The 22,964-nt window shown below is 38.7% G+C and overlaps 1 protein-coding gene across 2 annotated transcripts; it reads right to left on the bottom strand.

Moving 5' to 3' along the window:
• Positions 1–53: 53 nt before the first annotated feature.
• LOC110953366 (RCC1 and BTB domain-containing protein 1) lies at positions 54–19,875 on the bottom strand. Of its 2 annotated transcripts, XM_022197327.2 has the most exons (13): positions 19,729–19,875; positions 17,357–17,420; positions 15,743–15,969; positions 9,118–9,268; positions 8,869–9,035; positions 6,656–6,814; positions 6,453–6,560; positions 4,724–4,866; positions 4,447–4,637; positions 3,087–3,213; positions 2,849–3,000; positions 2,596–2,726; positions 54–1,758 (listed from the first exon to the last, which is right to left on the bottom strand). In XM_022197327.2, exons 3-13 carry the CDS (start codon positions 15,866–15,868, stop codon positions 1,618–1,620), a joined length of 1,596 nt encoding a protein of 531 aa, XP_022053019.1. In that variant the 5' UTR covers positions 15,869–15,969; positions 17,357–17,420; positions 19,729–19,875; the 3' UTR covers positions 54–1,617. The 2 variants fall into 2 exon arrangements, with proteins under 2 accessions (XP_022053019.1, XP_022053018.1); XM_022197326.2 differs by lacking the exon at positions 17,357–17,420.
• Positions 19,876–22,964: the final 3,089 nt, after the last annotated feature.

Below are 22,964 nucleotides of genomic sequence, written 5' to 3'. Positions count from 1 at the left end.
TTAAATGCAGTGAGTTTGACAACTCAAAACATTATTTTTACAGAAAACAAGCATATCAGAATCATTTTATTTGCTTGTGGAGGTCACAAAATTTAACTGGCACTTCATAATACTCAGTATCAATAAACACAATTATTCATTTTGAATGTCCTGCATAGATATGACTAAATATGCTCTTCAAAATACACACAGCAGTAGTGCAGAAGTCTCTAAAAAAAACGTAATAAATGCTAACACTGTAAAATGACATTTTCAAGATACAGTAGATAAATCGTGCAGATGGAAAAAAGAAAAACCCAAGGCCACACAATCTAAGCTTCTGCAAGGCCACATATCTTAAAGAAAAGTTTCTATTTAGTTCAACTTGGCATTTTTTCCCCTCTATCTGTGACTACTGTGGCTTTAAGGCCTTGAATCAGGCTAATTTCTGCTTTCCATATCTCTCCAATGGAGTGCATGGCATAAAGGCCATCATCTGTCTCTATAGACTCCTCTGAGAAGTCACAAAATGAGCTACACTGACTGGAGGCACTGCAAGCACACAGATCAGAAAAACAAACGCAGCAGAAACTGCGAGGGGATTTTCTGTCATCCACACCTTTTAAATTCATCACTCTAGGAGCTATGATTGGGAGTCTTTGATTTCTACATTCTTTCCATGGATAATACCCAAACACAGTGGAGACTTCTAAATTCTCCAAAGTGTTGGAACACTGTGCTCTGCAGACCTCACGCTGACAGTCCAGCGGTCCAGTCTGCAACCAGCTGCTCTGTCTCTATCACAGCCTGCCCGCCAGAAACATCCAGAGCCCACTGTGTTTTCAAACCAACAGGCAATGCAACACATTCATACAGCAGACAGATCTGTTTTCGTATGAATAGAGTCTGCATGGGACAGAAACACAAAAAAAGCCTTTAATGTTGCGGAGCAGTAGCTGCCCACAATAACACAATCCAGCCTGTGGCGTCTTCAAACCAAGAGTGAACCAGACTCTGTAACTTACATCCTTAAACAGAACATCAGCACTGCAGCTGTGGAGGCCACTAGGACTAATATTCACTGAGATGAATTTGACCTAAACGGATTAAATCCAGCCTTGAATGCTGGAGTATTAATATCAGTGTTCACACTCCAAATGGTTTCCTATCCTAACAGCGACAAGTGCAAAGAGTCTCCGATCTCAGCCTGAAAACCGTGAATCTGGACGGCACATCCAAACTAGGATAATCAGAACACAAGTGCAAACCCTTAAAGTAACTTGGTCAACTCAACAGAAAAATAGAAAACGTCAAATGATATCAGGCGACTGGCCAGAACCTTTCAAGCTAAAAAGAAATAACTCGATCAAGCAACAGCAAGCTCCGCAACGGATTTAAGCTCCCACTTTACACAATATGTGTAAATGCACAGGCCAGGCACTGTGGGAAGCAGCTACAGTATGTAACGATGCTGCTACCTGTCAGCTTATCGTTCCAGTATGGACAGCTTCTCATCTGGAATGAGGCGAGTAACAGATTGAACAGTGATGATCTAAAAACTTCTGTCAGTGAGAGGCGATGAAGTACTTGGAGGAGTCCTGCACCATCCTCTACTCCGATCATCACCTCGGCTTGAGGTCAGTTCTTAAAGGCTCCACAGCGACTGGCTCGACAGATGAAGTCTTTGAGCAGATTGCCATCGATCTGCCAGAAAGCGGTGGTCTGGGTCACCTCGGTCAGGTGATTTACGCAGAACTTGAAACAGAATTCTTCCAGGTCCTGAATGACGAATAAAAAGACGTTCAATCAGAGACATCTTCAATAATTCAAAAAGGTTTTGGTTGTCTGCAAAGTGATGTTCTCACACGTCCAACACAGTGGAACAAATACATCTTCAAATACTTCCTGAAGGTAGCAGCTGCTCAGTTTGTTTAACCCTCCTGTTGTCCTCATTTACAGACACAAAAAATATTGTTTCCTTTTCTGAAGAAAAAATCCAAAAATTCAGCAAAAAAAATTCCTCAAATTTCTGAAAATTTGCAAAAATTCCAATAATTCCTTAAGATTTCCTTTAAAGTTTTATTTAAAAAAAAAAACCCTAAATGTGGCAAGAAAATTCTTGTAAATATTTTCAACAAGTAAAAATCTTCCAACAAAATGCTAATAATATCTAGTGATTCCATATATATATCAGTAAAACCAAAATCCAGCAAAATTCGCTGCACTTTGGTTGATTTCTAACATTTCTTTTTCCCACCAAAAAATGTTCAAAGATTTCCCAAAAATGTTGAAAATGTTTCACTGTAAAAATATTTTTTTCCCACATTTTCAAACTTTAAAGCGGGTCAGTTTTGACCCACAGGACGACACGAAGGTTAATCAAATATTATCAATCAATATTATCAAATTCTCAGTAAGAGAATGAATAAGCTTATCGTTTTTTATTGAATGTACTTTTTTAAAGTATTTTTTTTCTTCCTTACTGGACTAAAGAAGCACAGATTTCGTCATAACTGTGCTCTGGAAAAGCTGTTTTAGATGTAAATTTGAAGATGTATAGACCATTATATATTATGTAAACAGATGATAGTTTGTGGACTGTGGGTGAAGACTGACCTCTGCATCGTAACGCACAGCAGCAGACAGCAGAGAGAAGGCGTTTTCCACCGTGATCCCCCTCTTGATGATGTGCTGACACAGACGTTTCAGGCGGTTCTCACAGTATGACGTTGCCAGATCCAGCAGCCCTGAAAACGGCGCAAGAATGAACGTTTAGTGATGGCACTGATGTGGCAGCAGAGATCATCCTGCTGTGTCTCTCTGTGTGTGTGTGTGTGTGTGTGTGTGTGTGTGTGTGTGTGAGCCTCACCGATGGCGTCTTCAGGAGGCAGCTCCACGTTGTCGGTGTAGAGGAACTCCAGGAAGGAGCGGTAGACGGGGTAGGAGAACTGGTCGATTTCAATCACCTCCTTCAGGTCTTCGTTCCAGTGGGACTGGAACATCGATCTGAAGTGTTCACACCTGCACAGCACCAAATGTAGAACAGATCCAGCTTAATCATACATGTTCCTGTGATAGGTTTCGGCTTCATAGTACTCAATCCTGACCTGATTTTGAGGACCGCTTTGTGGACATAGATATATTTGCCATCGACGCAGAACTTGAGGTCGGCTGTCTCTGGGTTGTCAAACTCCTTCTTCAGAGACTGAGCCACGGTCAAGAAGTCATCGTGCTCTGGAGGGAGGAAACTGGCACATAAACATCCACGCATCGAGCTAAAGGAAAGAAAACTGCAGCAGTGGCTTTTATCACTTGTCTTTCTGCAACTCAGACGGGAAGTATCACCGGTTTCCTGTGTGCTTTATTTTAAAAGTAATATCAATCTCGTTTCTGACAACTAACAATATAATGTGGATGACATTTATTACAATTAAATGCTAATCTAGTGTGACCAAAAGTTCACAGTGGGTCAGCAGTTCAAAACACAGTTCCAAAAACTTTTTCTGCACCAGATATTTTAACCCTCATGTTGTCCTCATTTACAGGCATCAAAAGATATTGTTTCCTTGTCTGAAAAAAATCCAAAACTTCGTTAAAAAAAATTCTCCACATTTCTGAAAATTTGCAAAATCTTCAGGAAGAAAATTGTAATTGTAAATATTTTCAAGAAATGAGCAAAAAAAATCCTAAAAATGTCTAAAGTGATTACATGTATAACTTCTAATATTTTCAAATTCGCTGGATTTTGGTTGATTTCTTTGTGAATGTTTTTAAAAAGCATTTATAGCTTTTCTTTTTTCCAACAAAAAATGTTCAAAGATTTCTCAAAAATGTTGAAAATGTGGACATCAGAAATTTTACTGTGAAAGTTTTTTTTCTCCACATTTTCAAACTTTAAAACGCAGGACGACACGAGGGTTAATGGTCTAGGATGGCTGAGAAGGGCTGACAAAATGACTAAAATGGGCCCAAAAATACTTTAAAATGTTTCTTTACAAAGTAGGAATTATTCACAGTGACAGTTTCAGAAACATTCGCGGTCCTCAGCTGATGTAGTATTCACTGGTTGTCATGGTTACAGTGAGGCCGTGCTGCTATCTGGCAACGATACAGAAATCTTTAACAAATCCTTGGATCCAGACTATAAGCTGCATCACTGCCAGAATCTAATCACTTGGTCCTTGTGTCATTTCTGACCTTCCCTGAAAATCTCATCCAAATCCGTTTGTCTGTTTTTGAGTAACGTTGCACACGGACACAAACAGACGGACAAACACACACCGATCGTCACATAACTCCGCTGTTCCCTGGCGTAGTAATAATATGCAAACACCACTGCAGGAAAGACTTATGTGCACATAACGGTATCAGCACAATGGATTGAAAAATATCAGCACGAACTGTGAACATCGTTCATTGCTACTGGATAATTATTAGCACTTTTGAGCAGAAGAGCCCCATTCTTACCCATGGAAAGGAGCCTCCACATCACCGAGGGGGTGGCGAAGCATGCAAAGACATCGTCGGTGCAGGTGAAGTGCGTGAGGTGAGGCAGCACTATGGACTGACCTCTGCACTGCCCCCACATGTACACCTGACCGCTCTGGGTCTTAGCGGCTGATGTGTGTGTGGAGTGACAGGCGGCGATTTCTACGATCCTGTTCAAGAAGAGAAGACAGTCGGTGGTGGTGCAGCGACAGGTGGGTTGATTTTGTCTGTGGTGTGTGTCGCTAGTTTTTCTCACCTCTCTTTCTCGGCCATGATCTGAACCGGGCTCAGCTGGTTGCTCTTGTTCCCGGTGCCCAGTTGTCCATATGTGTTGGCGCCCCAAGCGTAAAGCAGCCCTTCGTCGGTCAGCGCCAAGGAGTGGGCATAGCCTGAGACGATCTAGAGGGGAGAAAAAAATAAACTTCAGATATGAAACCCTCCATTTTTACACGCCAACCAAGTAAAATGGAAATGGATTAGTCTAAATTTGCTGCTTACAGCTTCGTAAATGTTTATGATTGTTGATGCTTTGTGAGAAAACGCACAGAGTCACATTCAGCTTTGGGTGCTTCATTAAACGTATCCGTTACTTATCCTGTATAGGGCGCTAAATTTGAAAACACTTCTGCTGCTGTCTTGATAAATGCAGAAGAGTAAAGTGAACAAAAAGCTCAGCTAGGTTCAGTTGGGTTTCTATTGCTCTCGCAAACTGAAAAGTAAACTAAAAAGTGCAGGATCTGATCACACTCGGAGGTCCTGCAACTTAAAAGGGTCTGTGTTGGTAATTTGAATAATTAAACCTAAAAGCAAACTCTGCCTCAGCATTCATGTTTCAACAAAAGTTAATTCAGCTATTTTTATTGCACAAAGGATGACTTGCAGCAAATGGAGCTTCGATGTAGAATTAAACTTCAAAGTGATGCTGTTTTTTTAATAGCATGCAGTGTTTGCATCTGTTCTTTGTCCCAGTGAATTTATTAGTCTCTCTTTCCATAAAAGGTATTTTTCACATTTGCTGTGTGGAATATTAACATGTCGCCAATGAGAAACTTATTTTGCTGCAGCAGGACTTTTAATGGTTATCTCAACACTTTAATGACATCTTAAATCCTTTGGTGCAGATTTTTAAAGCAGAAAAAAACTGATTTGACAGAGAATGACTTTGTGTGGACATATTGGCTTTTCACATTTTGGACTACATACACCAAACTCAAGGCCCGCGGGATCATTTTACATTGATTTATTATTATTATTGTTAGCAACGGTCCGACGATATGAAGCGCTGAAAACACACAAACTACAGATCCCATAATGTTTTTAAGTTCCACATACCTGTGACTAAATATGCTGTGCTATTGTACAATCACTGTGACACAAATAAATGTTAAACTGAGTCATAGTGTTGTTGAAATTGCACTTACTTTAATCTCTGGTTGATTCTAATATAATTTTTTTAAAGGACAGTTCATTACATATAAAAAATTTTCTAATATACTTGTTCTCCTTACAATAAGACGTCGGAAAAACTTAGACTTATTGTTACTTCTCTGTAATTATGCTGTAAGTTTACTGGTCCGACCCCTTTGAGATCAAATTAGGCCGTATGGACCAACATGAGTTTGACACCCCTGCTTTAAAGGTTTGGGATCACTTAGAAATGTCCTTATTTTTTAAAGAAAAGCAATGAAGTCCAGACATAGTTAATGTGGTAAATGACTATTGTAGCTGGAAACAGCTGATTTTTAATAGAATATCTCCATAGGGGTACAGAGGAACATTTCCAGGAACCATCACTCCTGTGTTCTAATGCTACATTGTGTTAGCTAATGGTGCTGAAAGGCTCATTGATGGTTAGAAAACCCTTGTGCAGTTATGTTAGCACATGGATAAAAGTGGGAGTTTTCATGGAGCACATGAAGTTTCTAAGCTAAAAACAGACAGATTCTCATTGTAGTTTATAAGCGTGCATGTGCACTGGGATTCACCTGTTGCACACATAAACCCTGCAGACCTACAAGCCGACAGGGAGTGAGCTGGTTCCCATTATTTCCAAGTCCAAGCTGCCCATTGCCATTGTAGCCCCAGCCGTACACCTGCAGAGACGCAAACAGACGCACGAGAGTTGTTGCAGTCAGAGCAGAATATCATTTTATATATTTAGAGCTCCAAGCACAAATGAAACATTCACCTCTCCATTATCCACGACTGCCAGCGATGAGGTCTGCCCGCAGACAATGCTGACGGCCAGCTTGTTCTGCAGGCAGCTGGACACTCTGCGGGGCGTCGGCTGGTTGGCTGTGGAGCCAGAACCCACCTGACCACAGTTGTTGTAGCCCCACGCGTACACCTGCAGAAGAGAAGGTAAAAAGGGAGACACCAAATGATAGAGAGGTATTCTGTGAAAAGCTGTGGAAGCAGGACACTTTGTGAAAGGGTTAGCAGGTGTATCAGTTAATCTGACTGATCTCAGGGTCCACAGAGAACAGAACTCATCCTCACTTGTGCTCTCTGCTCCAGCTTTAATGGAGGTTAAATTACTATAAATATTCCTTTATGTGTTCAGCATCTGAGCTTCTTAATGCTAATAGGTAAATAAGCCACTGGCTGCTGTGTTTATCCAACAAATGATGATGATTTTATTGTGTTTAAACTGTACTGAAACTCACATTAATACACTGCAGCTTAAAGGAAAAGTGCAAAGATACAAAAAGTAGACTTATTTATTGGCTAACTTTGCAATAAAACTGGAAACAAGGGGGCAAAGGCAGGCTTGCTGAGCCAAACTAAAGCTCACAGTGAGAGAAGCAGTGAAGAAAAATAGATTCCTTATGGCTGAGCTCAGTTTTCTAGCTTTCCTAAAGCTGAGTCACCTGTGTATTTAGAGAGGTTTAAACATGCTTCTATACAACTCTCTGCAGAGTTTTGTTGTAAAAATAATCTTTGTTTTACCTGTAGACCCTCACTTCTCCAGTCCAAAAATATTTTATACACTTTGTCTGTTAACGCTTAGATGCATGAATAATTGGACCGTACACTCCTCCATAAGTGGTGTTTTTATGCCATTTTGTTTAAGGAAAATCATTTGTATTATTGTTTGTATTATATTTTCATCCACACAAGAATGACCTAATGTTTGATATATTTGTTTTCTGGTTTTTAACAAATTGTGAACATCTTGATAATTAAAAAAGAAGAATATTAGACAGCGCAGCAATAGAACATCCATTTAGTTGACATGTTTCCACTCCTTTCCTCCAGCTGTTGCGGCTCTTCATCCCTCCATCACCTCTTGTATGAAATTATGAGCGATAGAAAACTTGAGGTAGAAATATAAATAGGAAAATTTCTTTACCAGTATAAAAGGGAACTTAAAAATGCAAATGGAATGATATCAAAAACTGAAATATGAAAGGATAAAAACTTTTGGTCCATTTGGGTTTGGTTTACTCAAGCAAAATATACATTTTTATTCATCAAATTTAAAGGTGGTGAATGCGTAACCTATCACTTACTTTGTTGTTTTAAATACTTGATATTACTTCACAGAAATCAGATTTCACTTTGGCATGAAAGAGTCTTTTTAAAAAATAATTCTTGTCAGAAATTCTACCTGAAACTGACCATGATTCACTGTTGTAGAGCAATAAAATGTGAAAACTTATTGTCACATAACTGTATTTGATCATTCATGTTTTCATTAAATGGTACATATTCTACACATTCTGCCAGGATATGCAAACTTATGAGCACAACTGTACACAAGCAGCTGTTTTTTTTGTCGTTTTAATTACTTGATATTATATCGTAGAAATCTGTTTTCACATAAACATGAAAAGAGTCTATTTTGGGGATGTCTGATATTGGCTTTTTTGCCGATAACTGATAGGCCGATATTGTCCAACTCTCAATTTCTGATTCCGATATCAACCGATACCTACATATGTGGGCTATTTAGCTAATTTTAGGTAACATCACATATATCGGATGCATTCTCAAATACAACGTTGTCTGTGAAAAATAAGAAAACTACTTCAACTTAAGTCATGGAAAAAATGTCATATTTATGCCTTTTTTTTTAATGTCTCCAACAACAGTTCACACTCTCCCTCTCCTCCTCCTTCCTCCCTCTATGAGTGGAAATCCAGGCATTATTTTTTCGGCTTCCCTGACAGACAAAAAAACGATATTGACAGATATGGCATTTATATGCCGATATCGGGCTGATAATATCAATGGGCCGCTATTATCAGACATCCCTAGTCTTTGTTTTTGTAAATTCTTGTCAAAAATACTATATTAACCTGACTGTGTCATTCTAGAGGTTTCAAATGTTCTTCGATAGCGCTCTATATAGAATTTTGTCATAAAAGTATTCTTTTTTTTCTTGCCCTGGACACTCACTTCCCCTGAGTCGGTCAGAGCCATGGAGTGGTGCGAGCCACAGGCCACCTCAGTGATCTTCTTATTGAGCAGGTTGGCAGACACCAGCACTGGAGCCACTCCTTGGTTGGTCGTCCCGTTTCCCAGTTGGCTGTAGCCATTATGGCCCCAGGCAAACAGCTCTCCATCTGAAACACAGAGACCAGTCAATCTGCTGCACTTTCTAATCCAACTGTGAAGAGGAGGATTACATGTTCTGTTGAAGCTAACCCTCTGTGGCCAGCAGGATGTGAGGGCCGCTGCCGTAGCTCAGGCTGACCACTTTCCTGCCACTCAGGAAGTCCAGCTTCTTTGGCATGATTGAGCTTTGACTGTCTCCTGTTCCCAAGCAGTTGCTGCAGTTCAGCCCAAACACAAACACCTGAGCGTGGAGGGAGGAAATATGCAATGTGGATCAGTGATAAAGACAGGTAAACAGAGAGCAATCAGCTGAGTAGGTAACAGGTCACCTTCCAGACACACAAACAGCAGCAGCAGGCAGCACTGATAAGAGCTGCAGGTGGAGGTCTGGTAGCACCAAGCCAGGATATAACAACAGCACTGACACAAAGACGATGATCTGATTCCAGCATGTGTTCAGTATTAAATCTACAACTATGCAATAAATAATCACATGAATAAGTGGGTTACTACATCATGTTATGGGTCGAAATATAATAGTGGGACTTTTTATAACATAGTTGACATTTTTACTGTTTTCAGGCCTAAAACCAACATGGCCGCCTATAACCAAACACCACATGGTATTTTAGAGAAAGATTCTTCTAAATATTATATATACAACTGAGTGAAATGTAAAGTTATTTATAAAGATATTGTAGTAAATCTGCTGGCTACTTTATATGAAATAAGTCAGAAAGCCTTGGAGTCTTCCAGTCTTTTCTTCAGGAGGAAATGACATCATGTGGAGCAGGTCACGTGATCTGGAATTAACACACTTCCTGGCACCGTCTACTTCCTAGAGCTCCTCCTCTTTTTGCTTTCTTCATATGGGATGGAAATAAAGTAACATTGGTTTAGCACGTCCATCAAAGGCCTGTAGGTGTGAAGCAGGAAGCCCTCCACAGTGAGGACGTGAGTCTCCTCCTCCTCCTTGTGGTCGGACTTCAGGACCATCTCTGTGTCCAGGGTGTTATTAACGCCATGAGACTTCTCAAACTTCACCGGGTTCTCCAGCCACGCGTAGATCCTACTCATCATGGCGTCCATGTCCAGAGCAGTGATGACATCGTACTGCTTAAAGCCATCTTCACCAACTTCAATCTGATCTTGGGGCTTAAAGAAGTCATCCTGATGGACCACGCAGCAGTTGGGCAGGTTCTTGATCAGGCGGTTGGTGAGGCTGGTTTTCCCTCCATCGGTTACGCTGCCGATGATGTACGTCATGTTCTCAGATCGGTCAAAGCTCGGAAAAAGGGTCAAAAACATCAACAAAAACCGGGTCGGGAGCGATCGGACGTGGAAGAAAGCTGAAAAAGAGAAGGTTGCAGCAGGAAACGTCAACTACTTCCTTTTAACCAGCCCCTCAGGTCTCTGAGGAGTTTGGATGGAATACTCGGTTTAACCAACATTTTAGGTGCATGTCCAGTGATTTAAGGTGGAATGTTCCTTTAAGGTGGATGTGTGAGGACCTTGTAGGTGGAATACTTCCTGAAACCAACCTTTTAGTTCAACATTCAAAGATTTAAGGTGGAATATTCCTTTAAACCAACCTAAATTTCATGTGTTGATCATTATCAAGTGAGAAACCTCAATCCAGACTCCTCATAAAGACGTTTGAGATTTATGCTGCTGTTATTTGTTTAGTCCAGACTAAATGACAGAAATCCACAACTGTAATTTTATTTCAGGACTCGGTTATTAAATGTCAAAACAATCCATGTGACTCTAAAAACTCAACAACTTTACAAACTCTAAGATTAAACTCTCCACAAGGATCCAAAATTACTTGGACTTCTACATGAGAGCTTTAGTTATTCTTCATCTACTTCCTGAAAAGTTTGGTCAGTACAAAAGACAAAAACGAATATTTTCAGCTGAACGAAAGACAGACTTACTCTTTCAAATAAATAGTCTCCTAACCCCCTGCAAACCAGGGTTTGTCCTGTTTTTGTGTTGCTCCTCCTAGACAGCCAGTCATAATGTTTTTAGAGCAACACACCATACTATGATGTGTTTACAGTGAAGGTTCTACTATGGAACCAGTTTGACATGTTCAGGTGTTCTTGGTGTGAAAACTCAGAGATTTCAGGGATCAGAAGGTGGTTTTCAACTTTCTCTGTTAAGACTGTATAACACTACTGTGTAGTTATTATGTGCAATATCTTATTTTATAACAATGTATATAAGAAAAGTTTTCTATCTTATAACAATGTATGTAAGAGTTATCTTGTACTTGCACCTTTCATGACTTTTAGCACCCCTCTGTTTGTTCCTAAGAGCTCTGTAACAGTAAATTTCTCCTTTGTGAGATCAGTAAAGTCTATCTTATCTTAACTTTCTGCTTCAACGTTAAACTCAGGGGCCGTTTACATGAGGACCATCCTAACAGAAAACGCGAAAGTGGCGTCTTGTCATTTCACGTTTAGACGAGCGGTTTTGAAGGAAATCTGCGTATATACGGTGACTCGATAGTGTGTGGAATTCGATTGGATATGCATGCCAGGCAGGTAGGTGGCGCTGTGATAAAACTCTGCCATGTCTACGTGCATGCGTACTCTCTCCCTTTTCGGATCTCCGCCGTGGTAAATGTTCATGAATGGAATCTGTACAGATTCTGTACGTTTGTTGGTACGACTCCTGTAGTGTACATAGAGCTGCCAGAGTTGCTTGAAGGTAGGAAGGATGGAAATAATCACACATCTTTGTTTACCTCCTTGTACCGGCCGGCAAACCAAAGCACGTATGTGACGTAATCGCGTACACGACGTGGTCAGATCTTGGCAAAGTTTTGCGTTTTGCTGTTTAGACGGAAACGTAACGGCGGAGAGTTTTCTACTTTTCCACTCTGGAGGCCGGTTTCAAATTTTTGCGTTTTCAAACCCCCAAAACGCCGTCCTCGTATAAACAGTAGGGTGTTTTGTTGAAATATTTTGCCGTTTTCACCTGCAAGCGTCCTTGTGTAAACGGCCCCTAAATTTCCTTCACTAAGCCAGCCCTCTGGACTTCCAGTAAGCTGTGTTCCTATTGGCTGTCCAGGTGGCTGCTTGGTGTCATCAGGAACACCTGAGCAGCTCAGTGTCTTCCTGCTTTATGTCTGCAGTCAAACATTTCCTCTGCTTCTCTTCACTGATCCGGGTTTGGCTCCGTTGCTTTAGGCGTTGGCTTGCAGCTTCCAGCAGTAAAATCCTCTTTAATGTGTTTCTTGGTGTGTTTTAGGGCTTTGTACTGGATAGTTGTCTTGGTAAATGTGCTTCTTTAGCCACAGTTAGCACATGGTGCTAATGTGTGCAGTGATTAGTGGATTTGGTGCAGCTGAGTTGTGTCTTTATCTTGGCTGCAGTGAGTCTTTAGAGGTTTTTGGTTGTTTGTGAACCAACGTTGGTTATCCAGAAGGTAAGAGTTCCTGTCCTGATTCTCTGTTTAAAGAGCTTCTCTGGTAGGCTGCAGGAGACTTGAGCGTTTGGGTTGTGCTGGTTTGGTTTTTGTACGGTTTCATTTGGACGACTATCTTGAGGCCCCTCCATGTGGTTTAGTGAGGTTTTCTGGAACAGTTCTACAAAGCAACCTGCAGCAGAAGAGACTTTGGGAGTTTTTAGGAAGTTCTGGAGACCAGACTTTAGAGCAGCACAAACATTTGTCAGCAGTTTGAGCAGGAGAAGGTGAGCTTCAGAGTAGAAATGAGAAGGAAACCTTGTTGACCGTGTGGTGAGGTCCTGTACCAAGAGTTTGAGCAGGTTGTGAAGAGTCTGTAGTTCTTTGGTCTGAAAGCACCAGAAGAGTCGACTCATTAAAGGAGAAAACAGGAGATATTGTTGGTTCTTCTGTCGCTCTGCAGTTTCCTTAGACTGAATATCAAGTTTCTGTTTTAAATGATTTACCGTGTGAGCCCAAGAAGACTTCAATAAACTCCCTCCATCCCCTGAACACAACACATTTTATTACCATGTTTAATCTTTTTTTAAATGTTTTTGAGTTTTAATCATAGTTTAAGCATTGTTTTTTTCTTTGCTTGTGTAGTTTTGTCATCTGTGCTAAACAAACAAAGTTGAGTTGATAAACTGAATAAGTGACCGACTCATGATTGTGACAACGGAAGTATTTTTTTGTGATTTAAGGGTTTGTTTCATTTTTAAGGTTGGGGTTAAAATCTGGACAGAAAAAAAGAAATAAACTACATTAAAAAAGCAATTAAATCAAAGGAAGAAAAAACATTTAATACAATAAAACCTTAAAGAGAAAATTAAATGTTAAATACAATTAAATTATATTGAACAGACAAAATATTTAATTACATAATTAAACAGAAGATACAAACATGCAATTATGAAAATATTTTTAGACAAAAATACTAAATCTTAAAGATGAAATATTTCGCATAATTAAACATTTAAAAAAGACAAACCATTTAATTAAAAAAATGTATGTTTAATTATAAAATTTAATCTTAAAGACAAAACTTTAAATAGGAATTAAACTGAAAATACAATGAAGCATTTAAAAATAAAATTAAACGTTAAAAGGTGGTAAAGCATTTCAATAGAAAAACCTTAAAGATTTAATCGAAAAATTTAACACTGGGAAAGAAAAGGACATTTTTCAAACAAGCTGATAAAACATTTGAAAAAACCAACAAACATTAAAAAGACAAAACATTTAAAAACCAAATCAGACATGAGGAAAGAATAAAAGGTGAGAAAAGAGCAAAACTAAACATTTAAGAAGAATCAAACTAAAGACAAAACATTTGAAAAGACACCAGTTAGACTTTAGAAGATCAAATTAAACAGAAGAGACGATAAAACGATGAAAAAGAGCAAAAACAGATAAAGGTCTTAAAGCGTTTTCTAGTCTGAAATGAAAACATCAAGTTGTTTCTTCAAACATTTCCTCTTTCTGTGTTCTTGGTTTGACTGTGGACAGATTTACTAAGAACTCATTTCAGAAAACTGCTTTCCAGATAAAGTCTACTAGTAGTTGAAGGCATCGATCAAACTAATGTTACCTTCTGATCTCCACAAACTTTACTGTTCAGTGAAGAGAATCAAAGTTTGTTGAGGATTTCTGAAGACCTGAGGGGCTGGTTAAAAGGAATATTCCACCTCAAACCTCCACTAGAGCAGTCTGTGTAGCAGCGACAGCAGAAAGAGGTCCTCTCTGGGTGGAAGAACGGCGTCTGAGTGGCAGCTCCCTTTCTGCTCTTACTTTACTCACTAAACTCAAGGTCCATGGAGGACTCCAGTAGGTGACGTTTCCTGCTGCAACCTTCTCTTTTTCAGCTTTCTTCCACGTCCGATCGCTCCTGACCCGGTTTTTGTTGATGTTTTTGACCCTTTTTCCAAGCTTTGACCGATCTGAGAACATGAAGTACATCATCGGCGGCGTAACCGATGGAGAGAAAACCATCTGCTCACTGTGAAAGATTACTGAGAGCAGCTTTTTGTGATTTCTATGCAGAACACTATGATGTTTGCTGAGCTGTGAACTATTAAATGACTTAAAAATATGGAATATTGTTTCTGTTTATTATTGTTCTCAGGTTTACTGTTAAATGTATAGAATGCTACTTACTGTATTTTATTGTATTTTAAAATGTGCATTACTGTACAGAACATTTCAGATTATTTTAGCACAGATCAAGTCTACATGTTGTTGTTCTCTGTGTATTGGGTAGAACTCATTTTGATTTAGACTGATTAGCACACAGAACCCTGTGATGTTTATGGTTTACAGCTGAGAACTAGCTGCTAAAAGTCCAGAATATTATTTTTGGTGTGATAATTGTCAGTAAACATTCTAAGAAGTGGAAATTAACAGGCTTGTATATATCTCTGTTTTTACAAACAATAATTTAATATTATCATTAAGCTGTGTCAGCCTCATCTCCCTCAAAAGCTGCTCATAAACTTCTACCGCTCCACCACTGAGAGCCTCCTGACCTACTGCTGTGGTTCACCTGCTGTACTGCAGAGGACAGGAAGGACCTGCACCGGGTGGTCAGAGCAGCAGAGGTGGTGATTGGGACCACACTACCTCCCCTCAGAGACGTTTACTCCTGCAGACTTCAGAGGAAAGCCAGAGGAACCACCAGAGACCCCTCACACCCAGGACCTTCTCTGTTCTCCCCTCAGGTAGACGCTACAGGACACTTAGAGTCAAAACCAACAGACTCAAAAACAGCTTTTCTCCCCAAGCTGTCAGATGTCTGCTCCCTCCCCCTGAATGACATCATCACACATCACAAGTGCAATATTTATATCAGTGCAATCCATATTTCATGTGCAGTAATCACATGTAGAGCAGGTCTCTAACCACAAACCGTTTCTGTTTAGTACACTGCTCTTATGTTGTGTATAATTAGGGTTGTATATATATTTAGTGTTATATAGTCTATTTTCAATGCTGCTATTCAGAGAGTACCAAACCAATTTTCATTGTTCTAACAGTGACAATAAAGATCTATTCTATTCTTCTTTCTCCACTTTTAAAAGTTCATGTGAATGTGGTGAGAACAGTATTTACCAGCAGCTTTTATGGAAGTTTAAGAAAATTATAGTGATTTAAATTAAACACGATTACAGCTAAAACTACCCAGAAATGTCTTAAACTCTTAGCTATGCACCACTTAACTTCTCCAAACAACCCTAGATCCCTTACATCCCTGTGGACGCCTCACCTCGTCATCGTTGGTGATGTAGATGGCCTCATTAGCGGACGTTCCAAACACGCACGCTTTCCGTATGGTTGAAAGCTCCTGAGGCCCCATCAGGCTGAAAAGGGGCCATTTGGTTACATCCACCATGACGGCAGGTTAGAGGGATGAACTTCAGTGAGACGGCAGGGCGGGGGACGAGGGCCGGGGGACGGTGTGGACGGACGAGGCTGCCAGAGCTGCTGCAGTCACTGCGGTGAGCGGGTGTGAAAATACACACAGAAAAGACACTTATTAGGACAAGAATTTCAGCTGGGAAAAGAAGAACTGCATAATTTGATGCTGTCACAAGTTTTAGAGTAAAGCTAACATATGTACGCTGTCAATCCCACAATGATCAATAGATTATGTGGGTCATTCCAAAACTTTGGGCTTCAAAATAAACCTTTTCTTTTACGATTTCCTGCTACATATTCATCAGTAACAGGCAATAAACTATCAAAGGCTTGATTGGCTCAGCTCCCACATTAATGGTAGCATTCCTATTCCATGTTTGTCACAAAATGACAAAACCAGACATTAAACGACAAAAAATGAACACAAACTGATGTAAAATGTCCATGACAATGACAAAAATGAGACACAAAATGACCAAAACTAGACACAAAATGACCAAAACTAGACACAAAATGACCAAAACTAGACACAAAATGACCAAACAAAATGACCAAAACTAGACACAAAATGACCAAAACTAGACACAAAATGATCAAAACTAGACACAAAATAACCAAACAAAATGACCAAAACTAGACATAAAATGACCAAAACTAGACACAAAATGACCAAAACTAGACACAAAATGACCAAAACTACACACAAAATGACCAAAACTGGACATAAAATGACCAAAAATGAGACACAAAATGACCAAAACTAGACACAAAATGACCAAACAAAATGACCAAAACTAGACAGAAAATGACCAAAACAAGACAGAAAATGACCAAAACTAGACACAAAATGACCAAAACTACACACAAAATGACCAAAACTGGACATAAAATGACCAAAAATGAGACACAAAATGACCAAAAATGAGACACAAAATGACCAAAACTAGACACAAAATGACCAAACAAAATGACCAAAACTAGACACAAAATGACCAAAACTAGACACAAAATGACCAAAACTAGACACAAAATGACCAAAACTAGACACAAAATGACCAAAACTGGACACAAAATGACCAAAACTGGACACAAAATTACCAAAACTAGACACAAAATTACCAAAACTAGACATAAAATGACCAAAACTAGACATAAAATGACAAAAACTAGACATAAAATGACAAAAACTAGACACAAAATGGGACATAAACTGTCCTCCTATAAAATAAATAGACCTTGAACCTTCGACCTTCTGATCAGCAGACCAAAGCCCTAATCACTGAGCCACAGCTACCCCAGAGATGTAAAGCTTAGCAGTAAACTAAAGTAAACCCACACATGATCTCAGAGGAGATTAGAAGCTGGGTCATGAAGTTCAACATTAGCATAAAGAGATAAGGGGTGCGACGTGAAAAGCTCCTTGGAGTGACACTTTTAAACGAGTGAAAGTTCTTAGAATTACCATTATGTGAGATGCATGAACATCACTCAGCTCCCAGATTATCTAGGAGACTTCTGGAGAACAGCTGGAAGGCACCAACAGATGGACGGAACCACAAAAAGAAGAAAGTATATTTTGAAAAAATAATAAAAAGTTCAGTACTTCTCAAAGATGTTTTAGCCGAGGCCAAAGGAAAATTAAGAAGTGAGAACAAAAAAGGCTTTTTAGGCTCATGTTATTAATAGGGGTTTCATTTAATCGGGGATAACATTCAATTTTATTTATACAGCGCTAATTACAGGTCAAACTGTCTTAAGACGCTTTGCAGAATATGCATTTTTCTTCATCAAATAGTCAGAAATAAAGGCATAGATTTTTGTTAAATACGGTAAAACAGTCGCTGTCTTCACTGCAAGTGGAGCGATAAAATGATCGGGGTGAATAAATTAATCTGTTTTCACTTTGACATGAACAATTTTTTTCTGTTTGTACATTCTTGTCAAAAACTCTGCATTAAACTGACCATGATTCAAACTGTAAAAAAATAAAAGAGTGAATACTTTTAACAGGAAGTGTAACACTGACAGGGTCCATTTCACTGGATTAAGATGGATTAAAGTACATTTTTATGTTATTTGCTTGAAAAGATTCTGAATGACGGACATGTTACAGTGTATTTGAACACTGTGGTACTGTTACTTTTCCTTATGGAAGACAACCAACTATTCTTTCCATTACTGATTTGAGTTTTTTTCCTGCACAGCAGAATTTTAGGCAAACCCCAAAGAAGTTCTAGTTAAAGAAAACTCCCCAGCATCAATATGACAAGAAAACATTTTTAAAATCAGTTTTGTTATTTTGGCTTTCATCTACTCACACAGAACGGACATTTTTGTTGTGAAATAATCAGAAAAACGCAGACCTTTCTGTCAAATACGGACACACAGATTCATTGGTTTTCCTGTTTACATGGACTGATAATGTCCTGTAAGTCTTCCCCACTAAAGGCTCGTTCTGAGGCAGGAAAAACGCTGCATGTCCAGATGTCCTATCTGTTGACACTAATGATGGGAAATATGATCGATCATGTTTCACACAATAGCCCAGCCTCAGCCCACAGTCAACAGGAAAAAAAGCATAAATACTAGGCACATACAGAACTAGTATTATCTAAGAGTAAATTCTAATCCTGCTGCTAGAATATAAATATTCTTTTAGACTGTGTTGTTAATAGTCATTTACACAAATTAATTCACACAGTATCAGCCAGTATTTTAACCCTGTGAAGTACACGGTTGCAAAAATACAGTTTTAGTTTTTTTTATTATCACAGGCTGACAAGAAAACATGTCAAAGTCAATTCATTTTCTAATGAAAATTTAACCCTCCTGTTATGTTGTGGATCAAACTGATCCATTTTAAAATAAAAAATAATAATTTCTCAGTCTGAAATTTCTAAAATTATTCTTCAGTATGAAACGTCCTCGGCTTGGGTTAATAGGTGTAAACAACATGTAAAATAAAACCCTCCATGAAAAGGAAAAAAAATCAAAATGTGAAATAAAATTTACAAAAAAAATGTCAGGTAAAACTTCAGGATTTAATATGTAGGTCTTTCCAATGTATTAAAAAAGCTTCAACATACATTTTTAATGAAAACCGACTAAATTGTCCTCACTGAACCATGATCTGTGAGAGAGTTCATAATGAAATATAAACAGTATTTATTGGGATTTTTTAGGTTTCTGACATTTTTGGATACTTCAGGATTTAATATGTTAGCTCAAATGAGTCATAGATAGATAGATAGATAGATAGATAGATAGATTACACAAATGTCCACTACAGAGGACATACATGAATGTGTCTCGTCTCAGGAGGATTCATACTTTTCTCCTCAGAATTCAAATGAAACTTACTTGTAAGCCAAACAGAAACTTTTTAAATCATCCAGAGATGTTGATCTGACTAAAACTGTTGTTGCTGAAAACAGTTTTGTACCCAGGGGACTTAAGGATTTCTGTGAAAACAGACTTACCGGCTGTTGAAAGTGTCCAAAGCCAGGTCACTGAGGTTTTATGTTTTGTAACAACGCTGCTAAACCGACGCTAATTCTCCCTCCTCCTGTATGAGGTGAAACAGCCAGCAGACCCGGGACAGTCACAGAAACCGTTAAACGGACACGGTTAGCTCGCTTTTTAACGTTTGCTATTGTCCCAAATGCATTATTCAGCAAACAGTCCCGCTGACACAGCGCAGAGAAGCGAGAGGAGCTGCAGCTAGACCGATCCTGTTGGAAAGTCGCTCTAATCCGCGCTTAATTGTTTTATTTTAACCGGAAACAAAGTTTAACGGCTACAGAAGAAGGCTGCTAACGCGTCCGTTAAACTCACCCGTCAGGTTCTGGAGTCGTTAACGTCTCCCGGTTAACGGTGTGACCATGGCAGAGAGAGCCGCGCTGGACTGTCCGTTTGTGTTTTCACTTTCTGCTGAAGCTGCTAGCTCCACTGATGCTTATTTACGGAAGTAGGGGGGGGAAATGGCATCACGTGATCGCAAGGCCTCAGTAATCGATCGCAGATGGAGGCAGTGCTCGAACGATCAGAATCAGAAGCTGCTTTAATGTTGTCTCTTTACAAATTTAGCGCCGTTATTTAGTTTCGTTTTTTTCCAGGTTATAAAATTTACCACATGTCGAAAAGCAAGTTTTGTACAGACTCCAAATAAATTCCCCGTCTTTCGAAAGGATATTGTGCAACTTTTTCCACATTTACAAATTTTAGGAATACAGCTATGCAGTTTATGTATTTTGAAATATATGTGAAAAAAGGCCGAATGAAATGAGCATCCAGTAAAAGATTTATGACAACAATCCACAGCCAGTGAGTTGGACGACTACCTAATTAAATAAAGTGAGAGTCATAACTGTGATGGACATAAAAACTGCATTTATAGAATAATTATCCCTCCTGTTGTCCTCATTTATGGGCACCAAAAATATTGTTTCTTTGTCTGAAAAAATCCAAACATTCTGCAGATAAAAGATCCTCCAAATTTCTGAAAATTTGCAAAACCTTCAGGAAGAAAAATCCAACAATTCCTTAAAAGTTTAACTTAAAAATATTATTCTTAAAAAATCCCCCAAATTTGGCAAGAATATTCTTGTAAACATTTTCCAAAAATGAGTTGAAATCTTGCAAAATAATCCTAAAAATATCGAGTGATTCCATATATGTCAGTAAAACTTCCATTTTCTTTGAGAACATTAAAAAAATCTTCAATTTTTTTTGCGATTGTTCTTAAAGAAACTTTTCCACCAAAAAATGTTCAAAATTTTCTCAAAAATGTTGAAAATGTGGACATCACAAGTTTCACTGTGAAAATATATTTTTTATTCACATTTTCAAACTGTAAAACGGGTCAGTTTTACCCGACGGACGACATGAGGGTTAATGGGTTAAATGTTTCTGGGTTCGACTGCTCCAGAGCAAACTATTGTTTTTTGTTGTTGTTGTTGTTGTTTTTTTTTGGGGGGGGGCGGGGGGTAGAAGATGTTTGTCATTCATCTGTCATCCTTGGTGTCACAGAATTCTCCGACAGAAATCCTGTAGATTTCTATTCAGGATTCTTTAAATGCTAAGTGTCTCCCATGTATTGTCTCTGGTTTGAGCACTGAAGTGAACATTACTGGCATATTCATCACTCTTCAGTCAGGGAGAATGTTTGAGCCTGAATTGTCAGAAATTATGATCCAAAGCATTCTCTAAAAGTCTAAAACATCTGGTACCCTGCAGATGGCAGAGTACAAAAGGCAGCATTATTATATTTTTGGTTATTTAACTTTCTGTGTTCTTTTGAAGACAAGATTCTTGTTGTAGCTGTTGTGGAGTTTCCCAGAATACATAATCACGATCGTCCTCAGAAGATGGATTTTGCTCATTTGTCATCAAGTCTTAACTTTAGGGACTTTGTGTCCTCAGTATGACAACTAAGCATCTCCATCTGTGGAGGAAAGTTGTGTAAGACGACCAAAAGCTCGAGAACAGCTAATAAATGGACCTCGTGGTGTGGCAGCTGCTGCTGTTTCCAAGGTCAAGGATGGACTCCAGATGTCAGCTTGGGGTTATTTGACTCTCTATATATAAATCTACATTCCAATAATTTACACATATTGAGTAGAATGCACCATGAGTGTGCTCTGGACCTAATAACTAAAGGGTCAATGTATAATAGCAGAACTTTTTGTATCATAGTTGACATTTTTGCTGTTTTCAGGCCTGAAATCAACATTAACAAAACACCACGACATCTTTACAGAAAGATTCTTCTAAATATTATGTATACACAACAGAGTAAAATGCAAAGTTATTTCTAAAGATATTATAGTATTAAATTCAGACGGATATTTAGTTGACGTTTTAGTGATATCCAGTCATTTTTATTACGAAGTGGTTGTTTCCATAATAAATAATTATGAAATTTGTAAAGACATGATCAAAATTAACATAAAAAAACATTAGTTTTAAAGTGAATGGAAGATAGAGCCCATTGACTTCTACAATCCCTCAGTTGTACATTGACCCTAAAAATGCTGCCTTGACCATTTTAATTTACAGCTTACTGTTGTAGCACATCCCCCTCAGAATTGCAGTAAAATAACAATTGCTACACAGTAAACCTGCTGCAGCCCGATCTGGGTCAAGCAGGATTAATGTTCCACTTGGAAGCCTGTTATTGTCTCTTGCACTTTTTTTTGGCTTTTTAAACAGACCCCACGGAAAACCCAAATTCACTATCTGCAGGCCAAGTTAATCGCTGCCTGCCGACACACGCGCATGGATCTGGCTAATGGAAACAAACAGAACACAACGAGCTACTCCAAGCATCCACTCCTCGGTAGTGGAAAAAATGTCGCCTCTGCAGGAAATATCTCTGCTATGGGTTAAATTCAAGCATCAGAAAGGAAGAGAAGAATCGAGATCCAGAATCAGGAGGTTCGTCGTTGATCGATCTGACCTGAAAAAGGGCGATCCAGACGGGAGGAAGAGCACATTCCATTTCTCTCTGATAAGAGAACCTAAAAAGAGGAGGCGATGTGGATCTTAACCCTCGTGTTGTCCTGCAGCTCAAAATTGACCCGTTTTAAAGTCTGAATATGTGGGGAAAAACTATATTCACAGTGAAACTTCTGATGTCCACATTTTCGGGAAATTTCTGAACATTTTATAGTGGGGGGGGGGGGATGTAAAAAAAAAAAAGTTTCTTAAGAATGCTCACAAAAAAAATCTACCAAAATCCAGCGAAATTTGCTGGATTTTGGTTGATTTTTTTGGGAATGTTCTTAAAGAAAATATAACTCTTCCTGATATGTAATCATTTTAGATATATTTAGGATTTTTTTGGAAGACTTTCATTAATTTTTTTGAAAATATTCACAAGATTTTTCTAGCCAAATTTGGGGGATTTTTGTAAATAAAATTTTTAAATTAAACTTTTAAGGAATTATTAGAATTTCCTTCAGGTTTCGCAAATTTTCAGAAGTTCGGGGAATTTTTTTGCTGTATTTTAAATCTTTTTTCAGAAAAGGAAACTATATTTGTTGGTGTCGGTAAATGAGGACAACAGGAGG

The sequence above is a fragment of the Acanthochromis polyacanthus genome, chromosome 14 (assembly GCF_021347895.1).
Source record: "Acanthochromis polyacanthus isolate Apoly-LR-REF ecotype Palm Island chromosome 14, KAUST_Apoly_ChrSc, whole genome shotgun sequence".
In the NCBI taxonomy this organism is placed as follows: domain Eukaryota; kingdom Metazoa; phylum Chordata; class Actinopteri; family Pomacentridae; genus Acanthochromis; species Acanthochromis polyacanthus.
The sequence above is the reverse complement of the archived record's forward strand: the minus strand, read 5'-3'. Positions and strand labels throughout refer to the sequence as shown.